The sequence below is a fragment of the Copadichromis virginalis genome, linkage group LG18 (genome assembly GCF_057382275.1).
Source record: "Copadichromis virginalis isolate Kocher_CV1m ecotype Utaka linkage group LG18, C_Virginalis_male_GT1.1, whole genome shotgun sequence".
In the NCBI taxonomy this organism is placed as follows: Eukaryota; Metazoa; Chordata; class Actinopteri; order Cichliformes; family Cichlidae; genus Copadichromis; species Copadichromis virginalis.
In genome coordinates, this window is record NC_140635.1 from 24,154,911 (window position 1) to 24,177,435 (window position 22,525).

The 22,525-nt window shown below is 41.7% G+C and overlaps 2 protein-coding genes across 6 annotated transcripts; one reads left to right on the forward strand and one right to left on the reverse strand.

Annotated features, from left to right (window-relative positions):
- Positions 1-39: 39 nt before the first annotated feature.
- LOC146687914 (dynein, cytoplasmic 1, intermediate chain 2a-like) lies at positions 40-7,660 on the reverse strand. 5 transcript variants are annotated; one of them, XM_085440363.1, is made up of 18 exons: positions 7,292-7,413; positions 7,088-7,186; positions 5,685-5,793; positions 5,459-5,591; positions 4,894-5,029; positions 4,462-4,524; positions 4,137-4,264; positions 3,958-4,047; positions 3,360-3,522; positions 3,182-3,281; positions 2,830-2,955; positions 2,595-2,741; positions 2,387-2,500; positions 2,125-2,258; positions 1,844-1,988; positions 1,598-1,738; positions 1,357-1,482; positions 40-1,267 (listed from the first exon to the last, which is right to left on the reverse strand). In XM_085440363.1, exons 1-18 carry the CDS (start codon positions 7,372-7,374, stop codon positions 1,166-1,168), a joined length of 2,139 nt encoding a protein of 712 aa, XP_085296489.1. In that variant the 5' UTR covers positions 7,375-7,413; the 3' UTR covers positions 40-1,165. The 5 variants fall into 5 exon arrangements, with proteins under 5 accessions (XP_085296489.1, XP_085296484.1, XP_085296487.1 ...); XM_085440358.1 differs by having other exon boundaries at positions 4,894-4,978; positions 7,292-7,411; XM_085440361.1 differs by lacking the exons at positions 7,088-7,186; positions 7,292-7,413 and adding an exon at positions 7,507-7,660.
- A 2,456-nt stretch (positions 7,661-10,116) lies between these two features.
- On the forward strand, positions 10,117-22,331 carry pcyt1aa (phosphate cytidylyltransferase 1A, choline a). The gene is made up of 9 exons (XM_085440004.1): positions 10,117-10,538; positions 14,259-14,372; positions 14,698-14,797; positions 14,941-15,057; positions 18,182-18,333; positions 18,527-18,605; positions 18,713-18,855; positions 18,947-19,135; positions 20,156-22,331. The coding sequence occupies exons 2-9, from the start codon at positions 14,259-14,261 to the stop codon at positions 20,372-20,374; spliced, it is 1,113 nt and encodes a 370-aa protein (XP_085296130.1). The 5' UTR covers positions 10,117-10,538; the 3' UTR covers positions 20,375-22,331.
- Positions 22,332-22,525: the final 194 nt, after the last annotated feature.

The following is a 22,525-nucleotide window of genomic DNA, read 5'->3' on the forward strand; positions in this document are numbered from 1 at the left end:
TATCAGGAACAGAAATGGAGAAGAATACAGTACAAGTAGTGTAAGCAGAGCACTTGTCTTATTTTACATCAGGTGTGGTTGCTTCAGTGTGCTTTAAGCTTTGTTTTTTGTTTTAAATGTTAACTTTGTGAGGCAGGATGTTGAATCCATCAATCATGGAAGGAATGAAAAACAGGATGGACAAAAAGCAAAATAAAGGACTCCCATTTTGTGGTTAAGTTAGTTTCCAACTTTTGCTTCATGCCTTCATCTAAAACTTCATTTAGTTTTTCTGGCTCCTCTTAAAGAGGATGTGTCGGGGAACTGTTTCCAATAACATTAACCTTTGGTACAGGAAAAACGCATCCCCTTTTCACTGTACTAGTGTCAATAAATTCAAGCAAAGTAGAGTAGCATATTTTTGCTTATTAAGAAGCTTGTAGTGCTAATTTCAAGATTGTACAATTCAAACTTTTAGTACAAAGCAGCGTCTTTAAAATAATACACACAATATTTAAATAAGTACAACCACCGTGATAAATATTAAATATTGTAGTGGTTAAAATGTAAGAATGACACGCTTCTGCACAGGCCAGGTATCTATGTGTGTGAGTGCATTAGCTGTTTTAGTGCTTCTCAGAATAAAAGGGTGTTTTCAGTCTTTTCAAAGTTTGCCAGCTGTGCACAAGCGTGTCTGGGAAAACATGTAAAAACACTCAAATGGTAATAAAAAGGTGCAAGTACAAAGGTTTGCATATTTAAAAAAAGAGCTGAGTCTGTTGAGGCCTCAGGAGAAGAGCAGTTTCTGGAGCCCTGAGGATGTTATCACAGCTAGAAGTTCAGAGTGGACAGCCACATCTACGCTGAACATCACTTTCCTCTATTCCTCTAAGCTTTCAACAACTTACTCTGGTTTTTGTGCTACTACTACACCTGACATTCATTGCTCCTACAAATGTACTCTAAAACTCTGAAAGAGACATTCAAAAACACATCTAAAGCTGCCACTTCTATCCATTCTAGCTCTGCACATCTCCTCAGGCCAAATGTAGAATGTGGAGAAGCTGGCAACCAGAGAGAGGCGAGCGCAGCTCCTCTGGCAGTACTGTGTAATGTACTATAGGTGTAGCGGACTGAAGAGAATTGTATGAGTGGTTGTGTGTGAGGGTGGGTGGGGTTTGCAACATCATGCATTGGCCAGTTCCTCAGCTTCATCTCTGTTTTCATTGATCTCAGCCAGCGTCCTGACGAAGCGGGTCCACTCATCCGCTTTGGGAACACAGATTTGCTGCAGGAAGAGAGATGCATGTAAACGGAGGGGTTTGAGGGGGGGATTTGTGGCATTACATGAAAACACAAAAGGAGCTGACATCTCACCTCGCCAACATCATAGACCTGAACCTGTCCCTCTGAGTCCCCAGTGGCAATCTCCTTTCCAGTGTGAGACCATCTGACACGGTTCAGTGCCGGAGCCCCATCCACATACACACTAGCAGTTGGAACCTAAAATACACACAAGAGCTTACCGAGAAGCAGATGCATACCTGCTCGGGTACGCTTTGGATTCTCTCTCAAATCCGAAGTCAATTCTGTAACTCATGTAAAAAATTGGGCATACTTCGGTATCATTGTTGAGGTTCCACAAGTCCAGACGTCCAGCTAGGTCCACACAAGCAAACAGGGCAGGGTGTGTTGGAGACCACATCGCATCGTAGACGTAGTCACAACTGTCCTCAAAAGAGTATAGTGGACGGGTACTCTACAAGGGAAAGCGTGGGTGGAAGTGGCAGAGAGAAACAATAGATTTATGTCTGGAAACTGTTCTAATCTTGACTCATGCTAAAAGTGACTGATTCAGTCTCACCTTAGTGCTCCAGAGTTTGACGGTCCAGTCAAACGAGGACGAGATGAAGAGGTGAGAGAAATCGACAGGTCCTCCAGCACTGTGGCAGCTCAGTCCAGTAACCGGACCATGGTGGCCTTCAAACACTTCAGTGATGCCTGCTTTACTGTAACACACACAGGACAGCTCTGCTACCTTACCTTTTAACCCCAACATTGAGAGCTTTAACACTCTCACTTAAATGGGTACAGAGACTTTATATATTATTATAGTAGAAATACAGGCATTTTACAGGGTCTTACCTGCCATGGCGACAGGCGGTGTAGACAGAGCCGTCTTCGCTCCCTACCACAAAATTGTTAACGTCACCCAGAGGAAACGCCATGGAGGTGACAGCCACCGCTTTGCTCTGTTTGAACACCAGCTCCAGACTGTCCTGCAGGGAATTTGCACAAAGTCTCAGACAAAACAGCTCATATTTACGTCTGTGTTCATTGTGGCAGCAAAAAAGGTCATTGATGTTATGTCTGCATGTCTGTACATGCGTCCATACATCTCGTGTACCTGTGGCTGGGAGAGCATGTCCAGGCTCCAGGAGCACATCTTGCCATCAGTGGAAATGCTGATCAGGTTGTTGGCATTTTGGGTTCCCACCACATTCACGCAGTAGACTGGGTGCTGCACACAGTGGTGCACAGTTCATAGATTAAAAAGATGCAGGAAAAGAAAAGTGTGTGTAGACAATGAAAGATTGTGTGGTCCAGTGCATTACTGTGTGTGCAGCTGCAGACAGGGGAGTCCTCTGCACAGGGGTGCGCTTGTTGCTCCTGTTGTCCCACAATACTATCTGTCCCGAGTATGTCCCACCCACCACAAGGTTGGGGTGAAACTTTGCAAAGCCGGCTGACATCACTTCAGACTGGGGAGAGACAACAGTAATGTTTTAAGTATTTCTTATTCCAAGTGGAAAGAAGAGAAGCTTTCTGTACTTGAAATGCGTCTTTTACCTGGCAGTGGAAGATGTATTCAGGGGTGGGCTTCTTATACTTCATGTTCCAGACCAGTGCCACACCATCAGGCTCATGTGGAGCGTCCTCATTGTTGTTATATGAGGCCACCAGCAGCTCTGGATACTAAGAGAAACATAGCAGTCATTAGTAAGAGCAGACAGGGAGCAATGGTGGCTAGTAAGATTCATTCAGTAGCACTAATCTAATTAGTAGTCAGTCACTATACACATAATTACAGTTCCTGAATTTTAGTTAGCTGTTACTTGTTAGATGTGAACCTCTGCGTGTGTGCCCGAATAACCCTGAATTCCCGCTGAGGGTGCTGTTATGGACACATGAGCCTTCCTACCTGAGGAGACCAGTCGAGACAGGTGACCACTCTGTTTTTAGTCCAACGCTCATCTGCAAACTGTCTGTTCAGAACCAGCTTTGCCCCAGCCTGCAAGTCACTGAAAAGGGACACGAGGAAATGAAATCACTTCATTTCTATTTACAGCATTGACACTTTCTTCTGTCATGTGCCTCACCCCTCCTTGTCCTCTAGATCTCTGCCGCTGTAGTCGAAGCAGACATCCACATGCTCAGCCAGAGCTCTCTCCACAATTCTGCTGCCGCGCTCAAAAAATGATAAGAAATCATCCGAGTGAAGCAACTGCAGCTTCTCTTCCTCGGTCAGCTCCTTGGGGGCGTCTATGCGGAAATAAAGGAAGAGGAGTAAATGCTGATCATTAATGCAGATGTCTTATTTGCCATTTTAAATTTGTTAGGAAATACTGGAAAGAGTAGAAAAAGCCACTAAAACCCATAAAAGTTTAACTCTTTCCCCCCATAAGGACGATATCTGATGACGTTCCCTGTACACATGATGATATCTCAACAAAGATTTGGCTTGATGATCATTTCCAGGTTTTTCGAGGGATAGCTGCATAAGCAGAGACCACCCTCAATAACTTCTAATGCAAACTCAGTCGTTTTGTTCTATAAGCAGACCTGATATATGACAGAAACTGCTCAGTTCAGAAAAGAGCTTCAAGGGTTATGTCCAGTAGGCTTTGTATTTTTTCCATTAGCAGCGTTAACAGCCAGCTCACACAAAGTTTACATTCTACAAATGTCTTTCCTTACCTTCCTGCTGCTGTTCACCCTGCTCATCTTTGTCCTCCTGGTTGTCCTCTGCTGGTGGAGGAGCAGTTATCTCCTCATCCTCTTCCTCATCTGCAAAACACAGATTCACATTACTTTTTTTCTCCCACCACTCACTTTTGATTTAGCTGGGGTGAAAGTTTGGGAAAGTGTTTCTTTACCTGCTTTTTGATCGGTGTGTGTCATTGCCTCCGTGGGTGTCTGCGTTTCTTTGGAGTAGGACACCATTTCCTTTGGCAGAAAGTCCACCTGGGTCACTTTGGACATGCCTAGCCTCACGGCTCCACGTCTGCACGTACATTGCGGAAATAAGCAGATGCACGCACGGGTTTGCAGTATGAAACAAAAGTGAATGCCAATTTTTTTCATGTACAGACATAAATAGTGATATATGCATGGACATATTTGGACAAATCTAAGATGAAACCACAACAAAAAGCACAATAAAGTTGGAAGACAAGCTAAAGGAGAGAGGAGGTGCAGTACCCCATCAGCTCAGAGTCGGAGTGGAGTTGCAGAGTAGAGGGGTCAGGATCCCAATGCAATGTCCTTATACAGCCAAACCACCAGATATCGTTAGTAAGTGACAGAGAGAGAAAGGAGCAGGAAAACCGGAGAATGAAACAAAACACAGAAGACAGACAAAAGGTGAGCCATATAAGAGATGTTAAAGATGGGAGATATGGCAAAAGGAAAGCAAGAAAGACAGAGAAAAGTGCGTGTTAATTAAGAAACATCAGCGTGCTGGTGAAAAGGCAAAGAGCAGACAGGTCAGAATTCATCAAAGTAGAATAAACTTGTTAATACACACACCCACACACACACTTAGCATGCACTTAATGCACACTTAACTGACTAAATCACATAAGAAAGAATGAGAATAAGCAACCAATCCCCATCTCTCTCGCTCTCTCTGACCTTGGTCCTGCGTTTCCATCGCCAGAATCTTGACTTCCTGCATCGCTGCCGACAGATTTGTTGGAGGGAGACATTGGGGCAGGGACTAGGTAGTGAAACAGACATGTATCTTCTGTTACTACCCTCAGGGGCTGAGCTGTGAAAGTGTGTGTGTGTGCACGTGTGTGTTTGTCAGAGTGTGAGTGACAGGTGGGCGAGTGAGGGAGACAGCAAGTGAGTAAGTGAGTGAACGAGGGAAGGGAGGGAGGTACAGAAGAAGTGTGTGAATGAGTGGGTGAATGCATGCAGTAAAGAGGACAAAACACAAAAGGACAGACAAAAGGGGAGAGAAGAGAGAATGAAAATAAATGGCAGGCAGGTTTTAGGTGTCATGCGCAAAACATGTAAAAACATCCACATATTGTGTTATGGAGAAAGCCATGAGTGTGAGTCCGAGCCAGAACCAGAGAGCTTAGAGAGAACTTTGGAAACGCTGCAAATCCATCAAGCACATGAGCACAAAGTTATGGCAGATAAGTGGAGGTGAATGTTAAAAAACAGGAGCATGGTGGCAGCACGCGTTTACCGTGGGGTACGTCGGGGGTGATGCCAACGCTCTGCAGCAGAGCCTCAGCCTCCCTCCTCTTCCTCTCCAGGTCTGAATCTTCATGGCCGGCTGAAGATCCACCCATTGCCTCACCTCCACGTTTAGAGTCTCCCTACAAAGCGCGGAACACAAACAACTTCAGTCTCTCAGTCTGACTGCTGCACTGCCTTTCTACAAAATTTATGTAATAGTTGCTATTACACACATCCTTCTTTTTCTTCTCTTCCTCTTTTCTTTTCTTCTCCTCTCGAATCTGGGCGATCCGTTGTTTCTTCCTTTCCAGCTCAGCCTTGAGTTCACTCTTGTCAGACATGCTGCAAGATGGAGCAGGTCGTTACCACATAACAAATTACTGGTCCACAAATATGAGTCCAGTCGTTTTACCTACTTGTGAACAGCAGACCTTCACTAGTTTAAAGGGGGTTTGAATGGGGTTACTACTAAGCTCTGACCTTAGTATGAAGACAAAAGCCAGGAAAAAAAATATTCTAGTATTGTGATACTAAGCTTGTGGAAAATATATGAACAACTACTTTAATAGCCAATTACTCTACCTGTCATTTTTCAAGCAAAGAAATCCTAAAACTGTCCCAAATTTCCAGACTCTCAAATGTGAAGATTTACTGCTATTTTTCTAGTATGTTGATACACAAAACTTTCTGACACATTTTGTTTTAAAATTGAATTAAAGTGTTTGTAAATTACATTTAATCCATTTTCCCTGAAATTGTTAAACATTCACTCAAAGAACTTGTTCATGAAGTTTTATTGGTAGTCCATATTATGAGCAAGTATTAGCTATTTGCTGGTATCAGTATTTATACCAGCTCATGATGTTGCACAGTTTGTCCACTAGTGGGCACTCTGTAGCTCCTCCGTTGGCCACAAAACCAGCAGTCTCAACAACCAGCTGATCTGAGCACAGTATAAATGCCGAGCATAAAGGAGTACATTAACAAACAAAACAACAACAACAACAAAAAACTATACATAGAAATTTTTAGGGAAATCTGTCTATGTTACCTGTTTATGGAAGGAAAAAAGATTGGGCGATTGTATCATAATTTTGGAATTCTAAATCACCAAATATCTATACTGGCCTTAAGAAACCATGTTGTTAACAATTTTTCATGTTTTGTTTCTTAACATTTTTTTTACATGAACCCTATCATACTATTACATGCCAATTACAGGTATTGCACACGCTAGTTATATTGTTAACAAATATAATGAAAGCACTCCTATCTTCAATTGTTTACACAAATAAAATTAAGTTAATTTAAGCTTCCCCTCTGACTTAGAAACTTAACAACGGAGTGCATCAGTTTGGCTGTTTGAACTGAGATTTAAAGTAGCCGTGGGCCAATCACACTGCTAACATGTGAACACCCGCCAGTTGCTGATAACAATGTTCTCTTTATCTCTTTTCTCCATAATGTTACAGTCGAGCGTGACTATTTCATAAATAGAGAAACAAAACAAAATGCACAGATTATGCATTATCATCCCTTCAGTCAAAACTCATCCAAGAAATAATGGGTTGTTTTTTTTTAGTTTTCATTTATAAGCCTGTGAAAAGTCAGAGCTAGCAGCGTTTTAAATAATAACCTGCACACAAAACCTCCACACTGTGTCCTAATCCAAAGACATGGATTTCTTTGGTGACCACAGCCGAGATGCTCATCACTACTCCACCCAATGTCATAACTGCAGAATAAAACACAAAATTAGCTGCTGCGCATCTTTTTTCTTAATCCTCGTCACGTAACTTGGATTATTTTTCAGTGTGTTAAGAGTTTACATGTAGCCCACCGTTTGTCAAACGCGTTTCTAATGTAATAAACAGCTGCGATGTCAGCACAGGCGGCTAGCTGTGCTAGCATGCTAATCTCCATGGCAGCCGGCGGGCCCGCTGTTACAATAAACCGACTAACGGAAACGTCCCGCAAACCAGCGGCCGAGCTTTTCTGCTTTAATGCCCCCGCACGCGTGTCTAATTACATAGTTATAAGAGTATAATAACGCACCTGCTATCAGAAGTCAAATTTACGTAGACAGACAACAACAGAACCCAGTTTGTTGGACGTTAACTGTGAAGGGAGATGATGGAGACGGAGGGGGGACTGATGATGCTGGAAGAGACAGCGCTTGGCTGCACTTAGCTCTTCTTCGGACACAAAGCTGTTAAAAAGCAACAGCATTACCGCCTCCTGCTGGCAGAATCCCCATATAACCGTCTCTTATTTATATTTATATGGTTATATGGTTAGGGGTATAGTTTTTTTAAAATATTTTTTATGCATCACTGTTGTTATTCACAAAGGCCTATAAAACAGGAACATATAACACAATAAAAGTCATAAAAGATACACACAGTGCTACAGTCTATAAAAAACAAACTTCCCTATAAAAACATATCATCTGCCAGCGCTAATAGATTTTTTAAATAAGCAAAGTCTTACTTATTAACTACTAACCAAACATGCTCACCTGCCACTGAACCTCAGAGTTCTTGTCTAAGCTTTTGTCTAATCTTCATAAGTACAGCTGTGAATACTGAACCAACAAGACCTGGTTCCACCTTGATAAAGGCTTGATAAAGAATTAAAATGAATAAAATATTAAAGCGGCAGGTATTTGGTGACCATAGAGTTTTTGTGATTGGCTGTTGGCTTCAGTGTGTAGCATATTTGTATAGGCCAAATGCTCTCCTCAGATGAGACAGATGTTTAAATTTACAGTGATTGATTAGTATTTGCTTTATTGCAACCTTCATGTGCTTTCTTTGCATTTTTCTCAGGGTCTATCAGCCAGCCCTGTGTTTGTCATTTCAGCAGCAGAGTAAATTCTATCCCTCAAACTAGTAGAGAAGTTTGTGATCAAATGGTGCAAGAAGGAGACAGTGAGTCTGACAGTTTGTGACATCTGGCCAATGGTGAACATCATGCTCTAAATGCAAGGGTAAAGGTACTATTATATTATTATAATAGTACCTTTTAATAGTACCATACTAGTACCATTATTGTATCATATACTTAGAGTCTACCTGAACACTCAGACAAAGCTCCATGCAACATAAATCAGTCTGTTTTGCAGAGGGTGTAAGCTGGGCAGGAAACATGTATTTTTTAACTAAACAAGATGGTTCAGATGTAAGAAAAAGCAGTGGCTGCTTACTGCAGAGTCACTGGCCTAATCCATCTTCACCTTAGTGTCCTGCCCTGCCCCCACCCTTTCTCTAACTTTAATGCCCCTTAGGCACCTTAATTCTTCCCACTACTTGAAGGATTTTACACGCAGTATAACACAGCACAATCCACTCTGTACCTTTTACTTCAAGTCAAACAGTTTCATTGCACAACTTCAGCACTTTCTTCAAGGTATCATGTGTTTAAGGTTATTGTGGAAATTACACATTGTCTCTGGAGCTCTCTACTGGACATAAGAGGATCAGTCCCCAACTACACTAGTCCAAAACCTGGCATAAATGGGGATAAAGCACCCAATGTAATGTGCCATATCTTTCGTACTTTGAGGCCAGCTTGACTGTAATCATTACCAAATTTTCTGATGCAGGAAGAAATTTGCAACCGTTGAATAAAATAAAAAATCTTGCACCAATGACCCCCCACAGTCACCATTACTCAGCCCACATAGAGCTAAAAAAATACTGTTCAGTGGTGGTTATAAATTACTTACCAGAATAGGACTGTGTTCAGTACACAGATCTTTTAAGCCTTTCTATAGTAAATCAGTGAATATCTAAGCTGATTAGATTGTCATAGTATGCCCTGCATAGATCCAGACAGTCACTACCACATTAGTCACATGCCAGCAACAGTCTTGATAATTAAGCATATCAACATGATGTAAGAATAAATTTATATTGTTAGAGAATGAAAAGGCGAGGTCTAAAGATAATACCAGTGATGTCTGTGTTGTATAATGTACTGGTCCTTGTGACTCATCATGGTAACCTATCTTGCTGGGAGGGTTTTATACTGTGACAATGCTTTATTTACTTGAGTAAGAGGGTAAGTAGGAAATTGTGTAAGCATATAACCAGGGTAGTATGACAGTGCAGATCACACTTAAGCAAAACAAAGAATAAAATGTTCGCCTGCTAATTTGTGAATAGCAAAGAAAACACACATTCATATAAAACTGTCAAAGTCATTGGAGAGATGTGTAGATAAATAGCTGAAGTTACAGAAGAAGGTGGGAGAGATAAGAAGAAGGAACTCTAATCGGAAAGAACAAGAGATCGCTTGTAGGCTGAGAACAGGACGCAGTCATTTACACTGAACATTTTTTACTGCAGGAAAGCATCCTACTGGTTGTTGTAATCAGGAAAGAGAACGTGTGCAATGTCTTAATCTTGTGCAAGAAGTTTTACAAAGCAAGAGAGCTGATAAGAGACATGCAAAGTTTAGGGTTATACATTATGCTTATGTGTGGGACACAACAGAGAGAAGGAGAATGTTATTTATTGAAAGGGATCTTCTCATTAGGACGACTTAGAACGAAAGGACAATGACAAACTAAAGATATAGAAGGAGCGATGCAACGCAAAACGATGCCAGCTGCTGGCAAACACCAGAAAAAGAAGAAGTAGAAGAATAATTCCAGTAGGTGGCAGTCGAGTACAGTCACGGAAGCGCCCGTTGTTGTACCAGTTCCTTTAAGGATGTCCAAGTTTTGTAGTTCCTGTGTTGTTGACCTGTCAGCCTTGTAGTACAGGCTGTCACTGCTGAGAATTTGTCTGTCCTTCTGGTTGATGCGGTATTTTGACAGCGACACAGAAAATACTGGGACGTTGGACGCACAGGATTGTTCATCTTTACCGTTGTCACTTGTGCTAGCGAACTAGCGAGCTAACGGCTAAAGTTAGCTAATAGGCGGCCAACTTTAAAAGGTAGATTGGTAACTAGCAACTGAGGGTGGCTAGCAGCGTTAGCTAGCTTTCTTGCTTTCAGCCAGCTAGCCTGCTGGCACTGCGAGGGTAGGAAGCCGCCCACTCGTGCAAGGCAGCATTCCGAAAAAAAAAAAACAGCGAAAGGTAAGCAAGCAGAAACTTCAAACAGATACCTGACGTTAGCTAATGTTGCGAGCCGGGATTTTTAGCCTAGTGAGGTTGGGAATTTCAGTGAGAGGCGAAAAAGTCGGCACAGCGAATTTTTTTTTACTGCTGTACTTCACAACTATTATCACCAAGCCCTTTGTCAGCTGTTGGTGTCTCTCCTGTCAATAGTTGAGGTTAGATGCCTGTTGCACTCTCTGTGTCAACTTTGCATGTGTTTGCAGCCTTACTGAACAGCATTATAACTTCCCAGGGATACTAGACATTGGGAACATTGTGTTAAATGCTGTGTGGATTTCAAAGTGTGGTCGGAGGACCTTTAGTGAGCCGGGCCGGGCCAGGGCCGAGTAACTTCTGTGTTTAAACCTTACTGTACGAGCGAAGACAGCGTTGGATGTGCACACAGTTACTATTCTTAGATTTGACCCGAATTTGAACAGGTAACTTCCTGTAATCAATGATTAATCATTTGAGTCATTTGTGGAACAGTGCTGCAGTCAGTGTCTCATTTCAGTTTTTGATGTGTTTCTGGAAGATATGCAGGTTTAAGCCTGATAGTTGGCTTAAGAAAGATACCGAAAAGTCTCTTTTAGCTTTGAGAACGTAAAGAGAAATAAAGATGATTCTGTACTAGGCTAGCCAAGTATTTATAAAGCAGTTACAAAAAGAGCAACCACTGACCAAAGTGCTGGACAAAGCAATAAAATACAATTTGAATAAAGTTTAAATAAATAAAAGGCTAGAAGGCTAAACTTATAGGGTTAAGGTAATCACTACAAGTTTAATACATTATATTGTTTTCTTGGATTTGCTGAGAAGCATTGTGTTATTTAATCGTTTTACAGGTTTGATCGTGTACCTCATTTGCACAGCACTTATTCACACAGTGTTTGGCACTGGTCCCTTTGTTGCGTTCTTATTATAGCAGTCAGTTTCAGTGACGATGACATGCGCTCTTCATCTAAATCTTCTCTGTCACTGTGTGGGAGCCCTGTAGGACTTCTCAGTCCCAGTGTTCAGCTGGCAGGAGGGGGGCGTTTGTGCAAGTGCCCAGTGTTGGATCAGGTAGCTGTCACCACCAGGAATGTTGAGCTGCCATGTCCTTCACTCATTGTACTGAGTCACAGTTTCATAACTGACACAGCAGCAGATGTCCAGCCGGGGGCTATTATGACCTAATCGCAAGTTAAAAGAAACCTTTTCTTTTGCTTTTCCATTTCTTCTAAATTTATTGTAAAACTTTCAGATAATTAGGTCAGTTGTTAATGCTCTCAAATCTGGATACCAATGTTGAACTTTATTCATATATCACTTTCCAAAAACATAGTTGTGAAGTGCTTTTCATGACACAGCAAAATAGATCACTATTAAAACTTAAAAAGAAAAGTACACACAACTGTAAAAACAAAACAGCGAAAACATGATATGTACTTGAACAGTGTGTGAAATATGACGGGTGAAATAAATATATGCAATAAAGCATCAGGTTTTTTAAGTTTTGGTGTTGTCTGCATGAATTTGTTAGATGAATTTGACATAAAAGTGGTCATAAAGGGAGAACAGATAAAAACTTGTTTAAGACACAACTAGTGTTAAGTAAAAGGATAAATTGGGATTATCCTAAACTATAAACAATGCACATCTACTCTAGTTTAATAATAATATGGAGCTGGATATCTGAGTATGTCTCCTTTAAGGAAGTGCCACGGTTAATCATAAAATCTGAATATCCACTTTAATGATGTGTGGTTTGATGGAATGTGTGGAATGAGGCAGAGCTTCCACCCATAACACTAGCACACTTAGATTATAGACTTGACTTTTTTCCATATTCTGACTGTCGGGGTGGTTGGAACGTCTTTGTTTTGAATGAGTCGTGAAGCTAAATGTCATGTGATGCTAAAGAGTCTCTTTTTTTTGTTACAAGGGCACAGACACACTGCAAACAAGATACAAACACAAGACCTTCCCATATTTGTTCTCTTCTGCATGGTTGATTAATGAACATACACGTATTCGGTTGTCATTTTGGCTATGGATTATTCGTTAATCATTTTTGAAAGCAAGCATTTCTAATGTTTAATAACTTTTATAATGTGAGCTTGTTGGTTTGATAAGAGAAGCCGACCGAAGTCTCATGAGGGGATTATTCATCTTTGCAAGAAGTATTCCTTTATAGCTTCCTCCAAATATCTCAGGCTGTGCCATAAAGTTGTGGAAAGGCATCCAGCAGGCTCTTATGTGTATCACAAAGTCAGCTGAAGTCTATCAGCATAGAGTATAAAAATACGCCTACTTGTGGTGACCTGCTGACACTGGAGAAACGGGGCTGGGTTTAATGTTCCCACATGCGAGGCTAACTTGGTCTCACACGAGGCATCAGATGTAAAGGCTGAATGGGGTTAATGTTCTGTATGTTTAGGAATTAACTATGGTATGTTGGAACAGGTGGTGTTTGCTTGATTTTCACTTGACCTGTATCTCTATGGACGTGAGAATCTGTCATGGTGGTTCATACTGTGTTCTCCCGGTTTCTGGGTCAAAGGTGACTCGGCATATATCACCTGTCATAACACGACAGCTGTATAAATTTACAGTCTGTCCGTGATGTATATTATATTTTGAGTGTGCTTGTGTGCTTTAATTATGTAATACAGTTCCTACCCCCAACATAAAGTGTTACTAATAGGGCTGGGCTATATCATAACGTTCACGGTAATACCGGTGTAATGTTGGGCAACGATAAGAAAATCAAATATCGCGATAGAATATGGGTAAAACGCGCATGCGCAGTGCCTTTGTTTACATACGCACATGGCGGCGATGCAGAATGAGAAGGGCGAAAGTGGATCGTTAAATGAAACTGATGAACCAGAATTGGTTTGTAAAAATGCTGCAACTTCAGTGGTGTGGAACTGGCTTAGCTTTCATCCGTCAGATACACAACAAAGCACTATTTTTGGTAGCGCATGCTAGCGGGCCGTCGTTATTACCGTGTTTTTTGGAAAATACAGCACACTCAATCAATCCTTTGATTTTTCTGAAAATCGACAGTGCCCTTTATAATCCCGTGTGCCTTCTGTATGAATTCTGGTTGTGTTTACTGACCTCGAAACGATTTTATGTGGTACACGGCGCTCGAAAATCTGTCAAATGTTTCAGTACGACTTTGCTAAGCTATGAAGGTGCAATGCTCGATGATTGTCGGAGCATTACGGCTACCGTAGTCAGGCGCCTCGCCGAGTGATACGTACTTTGCTTCAACATAATATTAACGTATTGTGTGTATAACACTCGTTTTAAGTTTTTTGGATATTATACATGGTTATGCTCAGGATATGTCGGCCAATTTCCACTGGAAATGCCTTTTGGTTAAGCTGTCAGCAAGGAATTTGCATTTGCACTGTTAATTTTTTATATAACTTTAATGCACTTAAAAAAAGCTGCTTGTTTAAGTGAAAAAACATTGATGGGTTGTTTTTTTTTTTTGCACTAATAAAGTTAAGGAGTTGTAAAGTATTTTGTCTAGCGTCAATTATCGTCAGTTATATCGTTATTGCAAATTTTCAAATGTATATCGTGATAAATATTTTTGGTCATATCGCCCTGCTCTAGTTACTAATTAACCTAGGACATGGAAAAGAGTTGAATGTGAAGTGTGGGGTGTTTAAATTGCACTTGTCTTAACCTTTGACCCAGATGGAGGCCCAAAGCTCCAGCACACTGCTGCTGTCAAGAAAGAGAAGAAGAGATGGCTCCAATGGGGAGGCCGAGGAGGGTGAACGGTTTGGGAAAATCCCCAGGTGTACTGTGGTGAGTCTTTGTGCTTTAACAGCACCGTATTTGCTGTGCAATCTTTGTGCGTAATGCTGTACAAAGTGCACACCAATGCAAAGAGCCCCAAGCAATAATACTGCAGTGTGAGATATCAGCTGATGTTTGCTGAGGAAATGTCATCCGTTCACCCTTGATGTCCACATCAGTTTATGCTGTAAGAGTCCAGGAAAGAGCAATTACATCATTTTAAAGATATGACGACAGTTTTTCTAGTATTTGTGAGGAAATTCATTTAAATAAAAAACAAAAATGCACAATTCATCCTTTATATCATCTCATTCTCCTCCAATGTCTCTTTCAGGGGCTCAGGCACCCTGTACCCTTTGCAGATGAGCTAGAGCCAGCTGATAGTAAAGCTTACAAAAGAGTCAGCATGGAAGAGGCCAAGAGGGGAACACCACGTGAGTCTGAAAGCTTAAATCTCTCACACTTTGATTGCCTCTCTGGTGCCACAGTCTTAAGTAAATTCACAGATGTGGTCAAAATGAAACCATTTGATTCTCTCTGTCCACCTCCTAATATCTTATCTCATTTGTTCGTCCAGCTGAAAGACCTGTGAGGGTCTATGCAGATGGCATCTTTGATCTTTTCCACTCAGGTCACGCCAGAGCCCTCATGCAGGCTAAATGCCTCTTCCCAAATACACATCTCATTGTTGGAGGTAAGTAGGGTTGCCAACCGTCCCTTAAAATACGGAATCGTCCCGTATTTCGAAACAAAAGTACACGTCCCGTATTGAGCTAATAAGGGACGCACTTTGTCCCGTAATACAGTGAGAATCAAAAGTAGTCTATAAATGTTTATGGAATTAACGCCTTGTTTGAAAACATAATTCCCAGCCCCTCTCCTGCTTTGTGACCAATGAGCTGACAGCACACTTATGACAATTCGAGTATGACAATTCAGATTACCGCTCATCTCATTGGTCGAGGAAAGGTCGCTTTCGGAGAAAATACCGGAAGACAACAGGTGACCACAACAAGAAGCATGGCCAACAGGGAAACAAACGCCGACACTGCGGTGCAAGTCTCGGACGACAGTACACCTAAAGCTGGGCAGACACTGTGCGATTTTTTTCAGTCACGTTATTCAGCTCCTGCTCAAACTGCACGATTGACTCACAGGGGTTAGAAGTTCATAGGTCACGATGTACTCTCACACTGTACCGCCCGATGCTCTGATGCGACCTGAGTGCTCACACTGTGCCGCTGTTGTGCCAAAGTAGTTACCCCCGCCATAAAATGAAGGTTATAACAGAAAATCTGTCGCTCGCTCTCTCTGTCTTTCACTCACACAGACACACCACCACCATCAACTTTGCTAAATTGCTAATGAAAAACATTGATCAGGCAGCTGTGATTAAGCAGCAGTGTAAATCCAACTATTTTCACGGTTGTTGTGGTCGTGATAATTTTGTGAGGCCACATCGAAAAGGCTCGGATGAGCTTTCCAAAGTTCTACAAGTTGTGCCTCCATCGCTTGTGTCCAGATCACACGCTGCACCGCTGTGCTGCTCCGTCTTTTTCACCGACGTTTACATGTTTGCGCGCGAGCAGCTGCGGTGACACCCTCACGAGCGATTGATAATCGGGAACTGGTCGTGAGGTGTTAATCACTTCTCGTTACCCAACGTATACTACATGACGCACAATGAAGGCCAAAATCGGTCCGATCACTCAAAAATCGGCTCAAAATGGGCCTAAAACCGCACAGTGTGAGCCCAGCATTAGAGCAGCAATGTTTGTTTCCCTCAGAGAAAGGGAAGAATGGGAAAAGGAAAACACCTGGCTGGAAAAAGTTAATGTGGGCATGTGCAGTGAATATCAGCGCTATGTGGCCAGAAGTGTGATAATATAATTTATTTTGTGTAATAAACAACTGCAAGGATAGATGATTACAACAAATAGATGACTAATACATAAAAGTAATACATAGGTGAATAATGATGATGAGTTATGATGCGTAATCATGGGAACAAGTGGGTTTACAAACAGGAGCAGCTGATTAGCATTAGAAAAGCTGAAATAATACCTCAACTGAAGCCAATTGTACTAAATGCACTAAATAGAATAGAATAGAATTCAACTTTATTGTCATTGCACATGCACAGGTACAGGGCAACGAAATGCAGTTTGCATCCATCCAGAAGTGCTTTAGTGATATAGATATATTACAATATATATTAGCAATAATATAGATATGTGAGTATATTACAGAAATGGGTCTATTATGGTATGTTATAATGTACACGGTATGAAGTATGTTGTGAATATTCTATAACTATAAGTATGTACAGGCTATGAACAGGATATAAATATGAAAAACTATACAGAATATGAAATAAATAACTTTACAGAATCCGAGATATACAGCTATACAGAAATGGGAACTATGCAAGTTGTAAACAGTTGTAGGATTAAAGATTATCGTATGTACAGAATGATTATTTACACAGAGCTATACAGTAGTGCAGTTAAGATAAGTGAGGGTGTAGATAGTTTCTACAGAGGCTATATAAAGTGCTAGTGGTTGTGAGTGGTGGTTCACTCCATGTTATTATTGTGTTTGAGGGTACAGTTGTCCATTGTGGGTGTGTGTATGTTCAGTCCATGAGTTAACGTGGGTCAGATGTCAGGAGGCAGAGTTCAGGAGTCTGACAGCTGTGGGGAAGAAGCTGTTCCGGTACCTGGTGGTCTTAGTCCGGAGGCTCCTGTGGCGCCTCCCAGAGGGCAGGAGGGTGAAGAGTCCATGTGATGGGTGACTGGGGTCTTTGATGATTTTCCCAGCCCTTTTCAGACACCGCTTCCTGTAGATGTCTTTTATGGCAGGAAGTGGTGCTCCGGCGATGCGCTGGGCAGTTTTCACGACCCTCTGCAACGCCTTCCGGTCCGAGGCAGAGCAGTTCCCGTACCAGACTGTTATACAGTTGGTCAGGATGCTCTCGATGGTGCAGCGATAGAAGTTCACCAGGATGTCTGAGGACAGGTGGTTCTTCCTCAGAGTCCTCAAGAAGAAGAGGCGCTGGTGAGCCTTCTTGACCAGCTTGGCACTGTTACAAGAATATTTTTCTTTCTATTGTTTTCTATTATTTTAAGTTAAGCAGGACAGAGTTCTTTTAAAGAAAGATTTACTTATATTCTCAAAAGTTAAGCATGACAGGCTTCTGTTTAAGAAAGAGACCTGTTTTATTGTGTTAATGTTGTCATTTTGAGCTAAAAATAAATAGCTAAATGATCATTTGTTTCACATGTGTTGATATCACAAAGAATAGAATATGCATCTACTTAAATCAACTTCAAGTCAAATGGTTAAAAAAATAATTTCACACACAAAAAAAGAGCTAGAAAATTCACCACACTGGGAAGGGTGAAGACAACTGGGTCGCCCGGTCCTGGCCACGAGGTGTCCCTTATTTATTTTTCAGGGAGTTGGCAACCCTAGAGGTAAGCTTGAGTGTGTGTTGCTGCTCTCAGCTGCTGGATGTTGTTCAACAGCTGGATATTCTTTCAGCGTTTCGTTTTTATGCTCTGTGAGCGTACGTCACATTCTGTTCCCAACTGTCTAATAAAATAAGAACAAACAGTGCGGTGGTGTTTTTAATGGCAATGCAATCAGAGATTGTTACATGATGCTCCTTGAACTTGAGTCACAGTAAATCCCTCAGCTGAAGTGTTTGAGTATTTTCTGTCTCTATGGCTTTCCCTTCTGTTTAAATCAGTTTTTCAAAGCCTCTTTTTTTTGTGGAGAAACTTTAAATTTTCACTTCTTTAAATATTTCCTGTCAGTGTGCAGCGATGACCTGACTCACAAGTACAAGGGCTTCACAGTGATGAACGAGGATGAGCGATATGATGCTATCAGACATTGCCGCTATGTGGATGAAGTAGTGCGAAACGCCCCCTGGACGTTAACGCCGGAGTTTCTTGCAAAACATCGTGTGAGTACATGACACAGAATTAAAAACCACGACTAGAAACTTTCAGTCCCTTCACTCAGAACTTGGAGTTAGACTGTAGACATTTTTATAGTGCTAACTTTTTCCCTACTGTTTTGTTTGTTTTATTTTTGTACAGCTTGTAGATCTGAATCTCCCCTTTGTTTATCTGTGTTGCTTGTAATGACCTCTCCAGATTGACTTCGTGGCCCACGACGACATCCCATACTCCTCAGCGGGCAGTGATGATGTTTACAAGCACATTAAAGAAGCTGGTGAGCAACAGCATAATGGAGATTAGGAATGTGGTATGCAGTCAACAAGGATCAAATTGGATAAGTCCAGAAACTCTTATCGCTACAGCTTTTTCTGCTTTCTTTAGGTATGTTTGCACCCACCCAGCGGACAGAGGGCATCTCTACCTCTGACATCATCACTCGCATAGTCCGCGACTATGATGTATATGTCAGGCGCAACCTGCAGCGAGGGTACACAGCCAAGGAGCTCAACGTCAGCTTCATCAATGTACGAAACTTTGCTTTGCTCTAACCGGACGTTAAACAGACAGTGGATGTGTTCGTTAACCTGTCTCCTTTGTCACGTGCACCCTTAACAGGAGAAGAAGTACCATCTCCAGGAACGCGTGGACAAGGTGAAGAAGAAGGTGCGTGACGTAGAGGAGAAGAGCAAGGAGTTTGTCCAGAAGGTGGAGGAGAAGAGCATCGACCTGATTCAGAAATGGGAAGAGAAGTCCAGGGAGTTTATTGGAAACTTCCTGCAGATGTTTGGCCCTGAGGGAGCCTTGGTGAGGATGCTGGTTTTGTTTGGTCTTTAAACACTATTTAATGAGGAATTTGATTGGAAACATGTGCTTTTTGGCAATGTTAAACGTCTGGGAGACTTTTTCACTTGAAAGAAAGGCTTTATAGCCAGTGATGCACACATCTGCGAGGTGAGAGTATTGTTGGTGTAAATGAACAAAGCATAAACACGGTAGAAATGGTGAAGACTAAAATAACATGACTTTGTGATAGTAGGCTTCAGTCACACAGGACTGTAGACCAGTTACTGACAATGTAGGAACCACCAATGTGAGGGGAAAATGCAACTTTTGCAAGTGTCTGCTGTGCAGCCGCTCACAGTGACGTGGTATTGTTTTGATACAGGGACACAAAATATCAGTATTTTAATAAATAAATGTAAATACTCTCTGAATACTATGAACAATAGGGCTCATCTTATGCATCACCAACATCAGTTGCCAACTGGTCGGGATTACACATTTTTCCTTAGCGACTAGAGGTTACCAGGGGATGGTTAAGTCATTGATGTCTTTTATCTTTATTTTAGGTTATTAGCTCAGTCGGTTAATTCCATTGTGCATAATATGTGTGATCTACAAATCGGAACATTTAATTTTGTCCTTCAGTTGTTTGAACTCACAGGCAGGCAAAGATCCAAACTTATTTTCACTTGTCTCGGCCAAGATCTTGCCTGGGACTTTTAAATCTAAGTTTTCAGCTCATAGTTCTGATATCAGGTCGGAGTCCCAAAACACACGTCGTCCCATATGTGACATGATGGTACTGTAGAAATGAAATGCAGTCTTAGTGTTTTTTGATAGTGTCTGGGATTTAAAGCAGAGATATAAACTTGTAACAATGAAAAAAGCCGTCAGCTGGACCATGTGTACTCTGTGTTTTTGTTACCACTGTATGTAGAAAAGTCACACTGACTTAAAATCACACGGCACAGCACATTATTCCTGCATTCAGCTGATTTGATCACCAGCTCATCTGTTCCCGCCTTTGTCTCGCCTCCACAGAAACACATGCTGAAGGAAGGACGTGGCCGCATGTTGCAGGCCATCAGTCCCAGACAAAGCCCCAGCAGCAGCCCCACCCGCGAGGAGCGCTCTCCCTCTCCCACCTTCCGTCTCCCCTTCTTCTCCAAGACCTCCCCGCCCCCCTCACCTCCCCATCACAGTGGGGCCCGCGGATACCTCATCAGCGAGGACGACGACGACGAAGACGACGAGAACTAGACTTCGTTCGCGCTCTCTGCTGTCAGGTCGCAGTCAGCTCTACTAAACTGGTAGCACTGTCGAGTAGCGTGAATTTCATTGAGCTCCTGCTTTAAATGTCTTTTTGTTTTATGGTTTTACTTTGACCTTTAGGACTTCACTGTCATTAAAACAGCCAGGTTTGTTTTTTTTTAAACGGCCAATTTTATCCTATTTGTTCCTGTGTAAGGATCAGTTAAAATTATGGCTGTAGTCACTTGAGTTCTTTACAGGTAAGTTTCATTTATCTTTCACTTTGTTTGCGTTGGGGGTTTTTTTGTGTTGTTTTTTTAGTCACTCACTGTCACAGATATTTCACGCGGTGCACTCGTCTACCACGGTATTATTAAGGTTAGCATTGTATTGCATTAGGAGTGGGTCCCCCCGCCATGGCTTTGACACCAAATTCGGTGTTGGAAAGGTCAGCCGAGGAATCACGAAGACACTGTTGGGTATCTCGGGCTGCAGGTTGTCAGAGCAGGTCAATTAATTGAAGTTTTACGTGCCCTGGCTCATGCAACGGGGCAATTTATATTCTGCTCATACTAACAAAACAAAGACCTGGCTCTTTTTTATTTCTCATTGTTAAAATAACCAGGAAACTCCAGATCCTGTGTGAGCTGAATCTGAGAGTACACTTGTTCTACTAAACAGCAGCGTTTTTCCAGTGTGTGTGTGTGTGTGTGTGTGTGTGTGTGTGCGTGTGTGTGCGCGCCTGCCTGCCTGCCTGCCTGCAATTGGGCCTGTTTTTGTCAGTGTATGCGCATGTTCGTGTGTCAAAGCTCTTAAATTGGCATGTTTGAAACGTGTTCTGTCAATATTTGCCACCTGTTTACAGATCTGGTGTAAGCTACGACTTTAATGCATATAGTAATAAATTTGCTTTTAAATCGTGTCTGCAGACGGGAAATCGGTCTTTGAAAGACTAGTTTGGGACTAGACGCCTTTCAGTGGCGTAAACAGAGGAACAGCAACAGTTTAGATGTTGATGTAGATACTTAAATGCTTATTTTTGTAGATTTTGTTTTTCACCTGTGCTGCTTCATTTTGAGCAGATAATCAACATGAGCAGCGGTGGAAAAAGTAAAATACACAACAGTCTGGTTGCCCATCTTTACAAATAAGTATTCATAAGCACAAAACAGGTTTCTTTGCTGAATAAAGCCTCCTAATGGGAAGCACACTAACACAGCAAATCATTAAAACTTAAGGCTGGGCTTGTGTGCACCACACTTATGTAGCTACCTCCCTCCCTGAACTGATTGTTTCCGAAGACGAGCACAAAGTATGGGCATAAGGTTTCCTTTCTAAACAGAGCCATTGTCCCTGCACTGAAGCAATGTGACTTGCTCAAATATTTAAGTCCAGCCTCTGTGTGTGTTATGTCCTGTATCTTTGGGGATAAATCATGTTTTTTTTTTTTTTTCCCTCCCCTCCTCTGTAACTGTGACTGAAACATCACAGGATATCTGAAGATGTAACGCAATACTGTTAAGATGACGCTAATATAAATGTTGACAGATGTCGATTGATATGCTCTAGGCTTGTTGTGGGTGAAATCTTAATTGGAACTTGAGGGAAACAGCTGAACAGGACTTGAGTACTCACCCTGCATTATTCCTTGAGGAAATCCAGCCTAGTCTTTGGTGCTGAGCTAGTTTTGGGAAGCCTCGCTTTGTTTCTTCTGGAAGCTTTTCCATTAAAAAAAAAAATAAAATCAGTGAACTTCTCATTAAGAGCAAATCCACCTACAAGGTGGTGGAGGCTCGAGTGGCAAGCCAAGCCAATAATAGCCACTATTAATAAGAGGCATGTAAATGTTTTAACAGGAAGTGTTTTTAATCGTGTTATTTTGCTGTTTGGGGCAATTTTGTTTTATGTCCTGTATGTAGAGAAAGAGCAAGGCAGTAAAAATGTATTAAAATTGTTGGCCAAAGCATTTCTGGATCATGAGCCATCATTTGTCTTTCAGTATTTTCCATGTTAACTGGATTCTTTGGCATTGTATATAACCTGCATTGAAAAACCAAACCTGCTCCTGTTACAAAATCTGCTGTTCCCACAAAGAAGCACATCCTTATTTCAAACAATGAGAAAAGGAAACTGGTACAATAGAATTCAGACAGCCTAAAA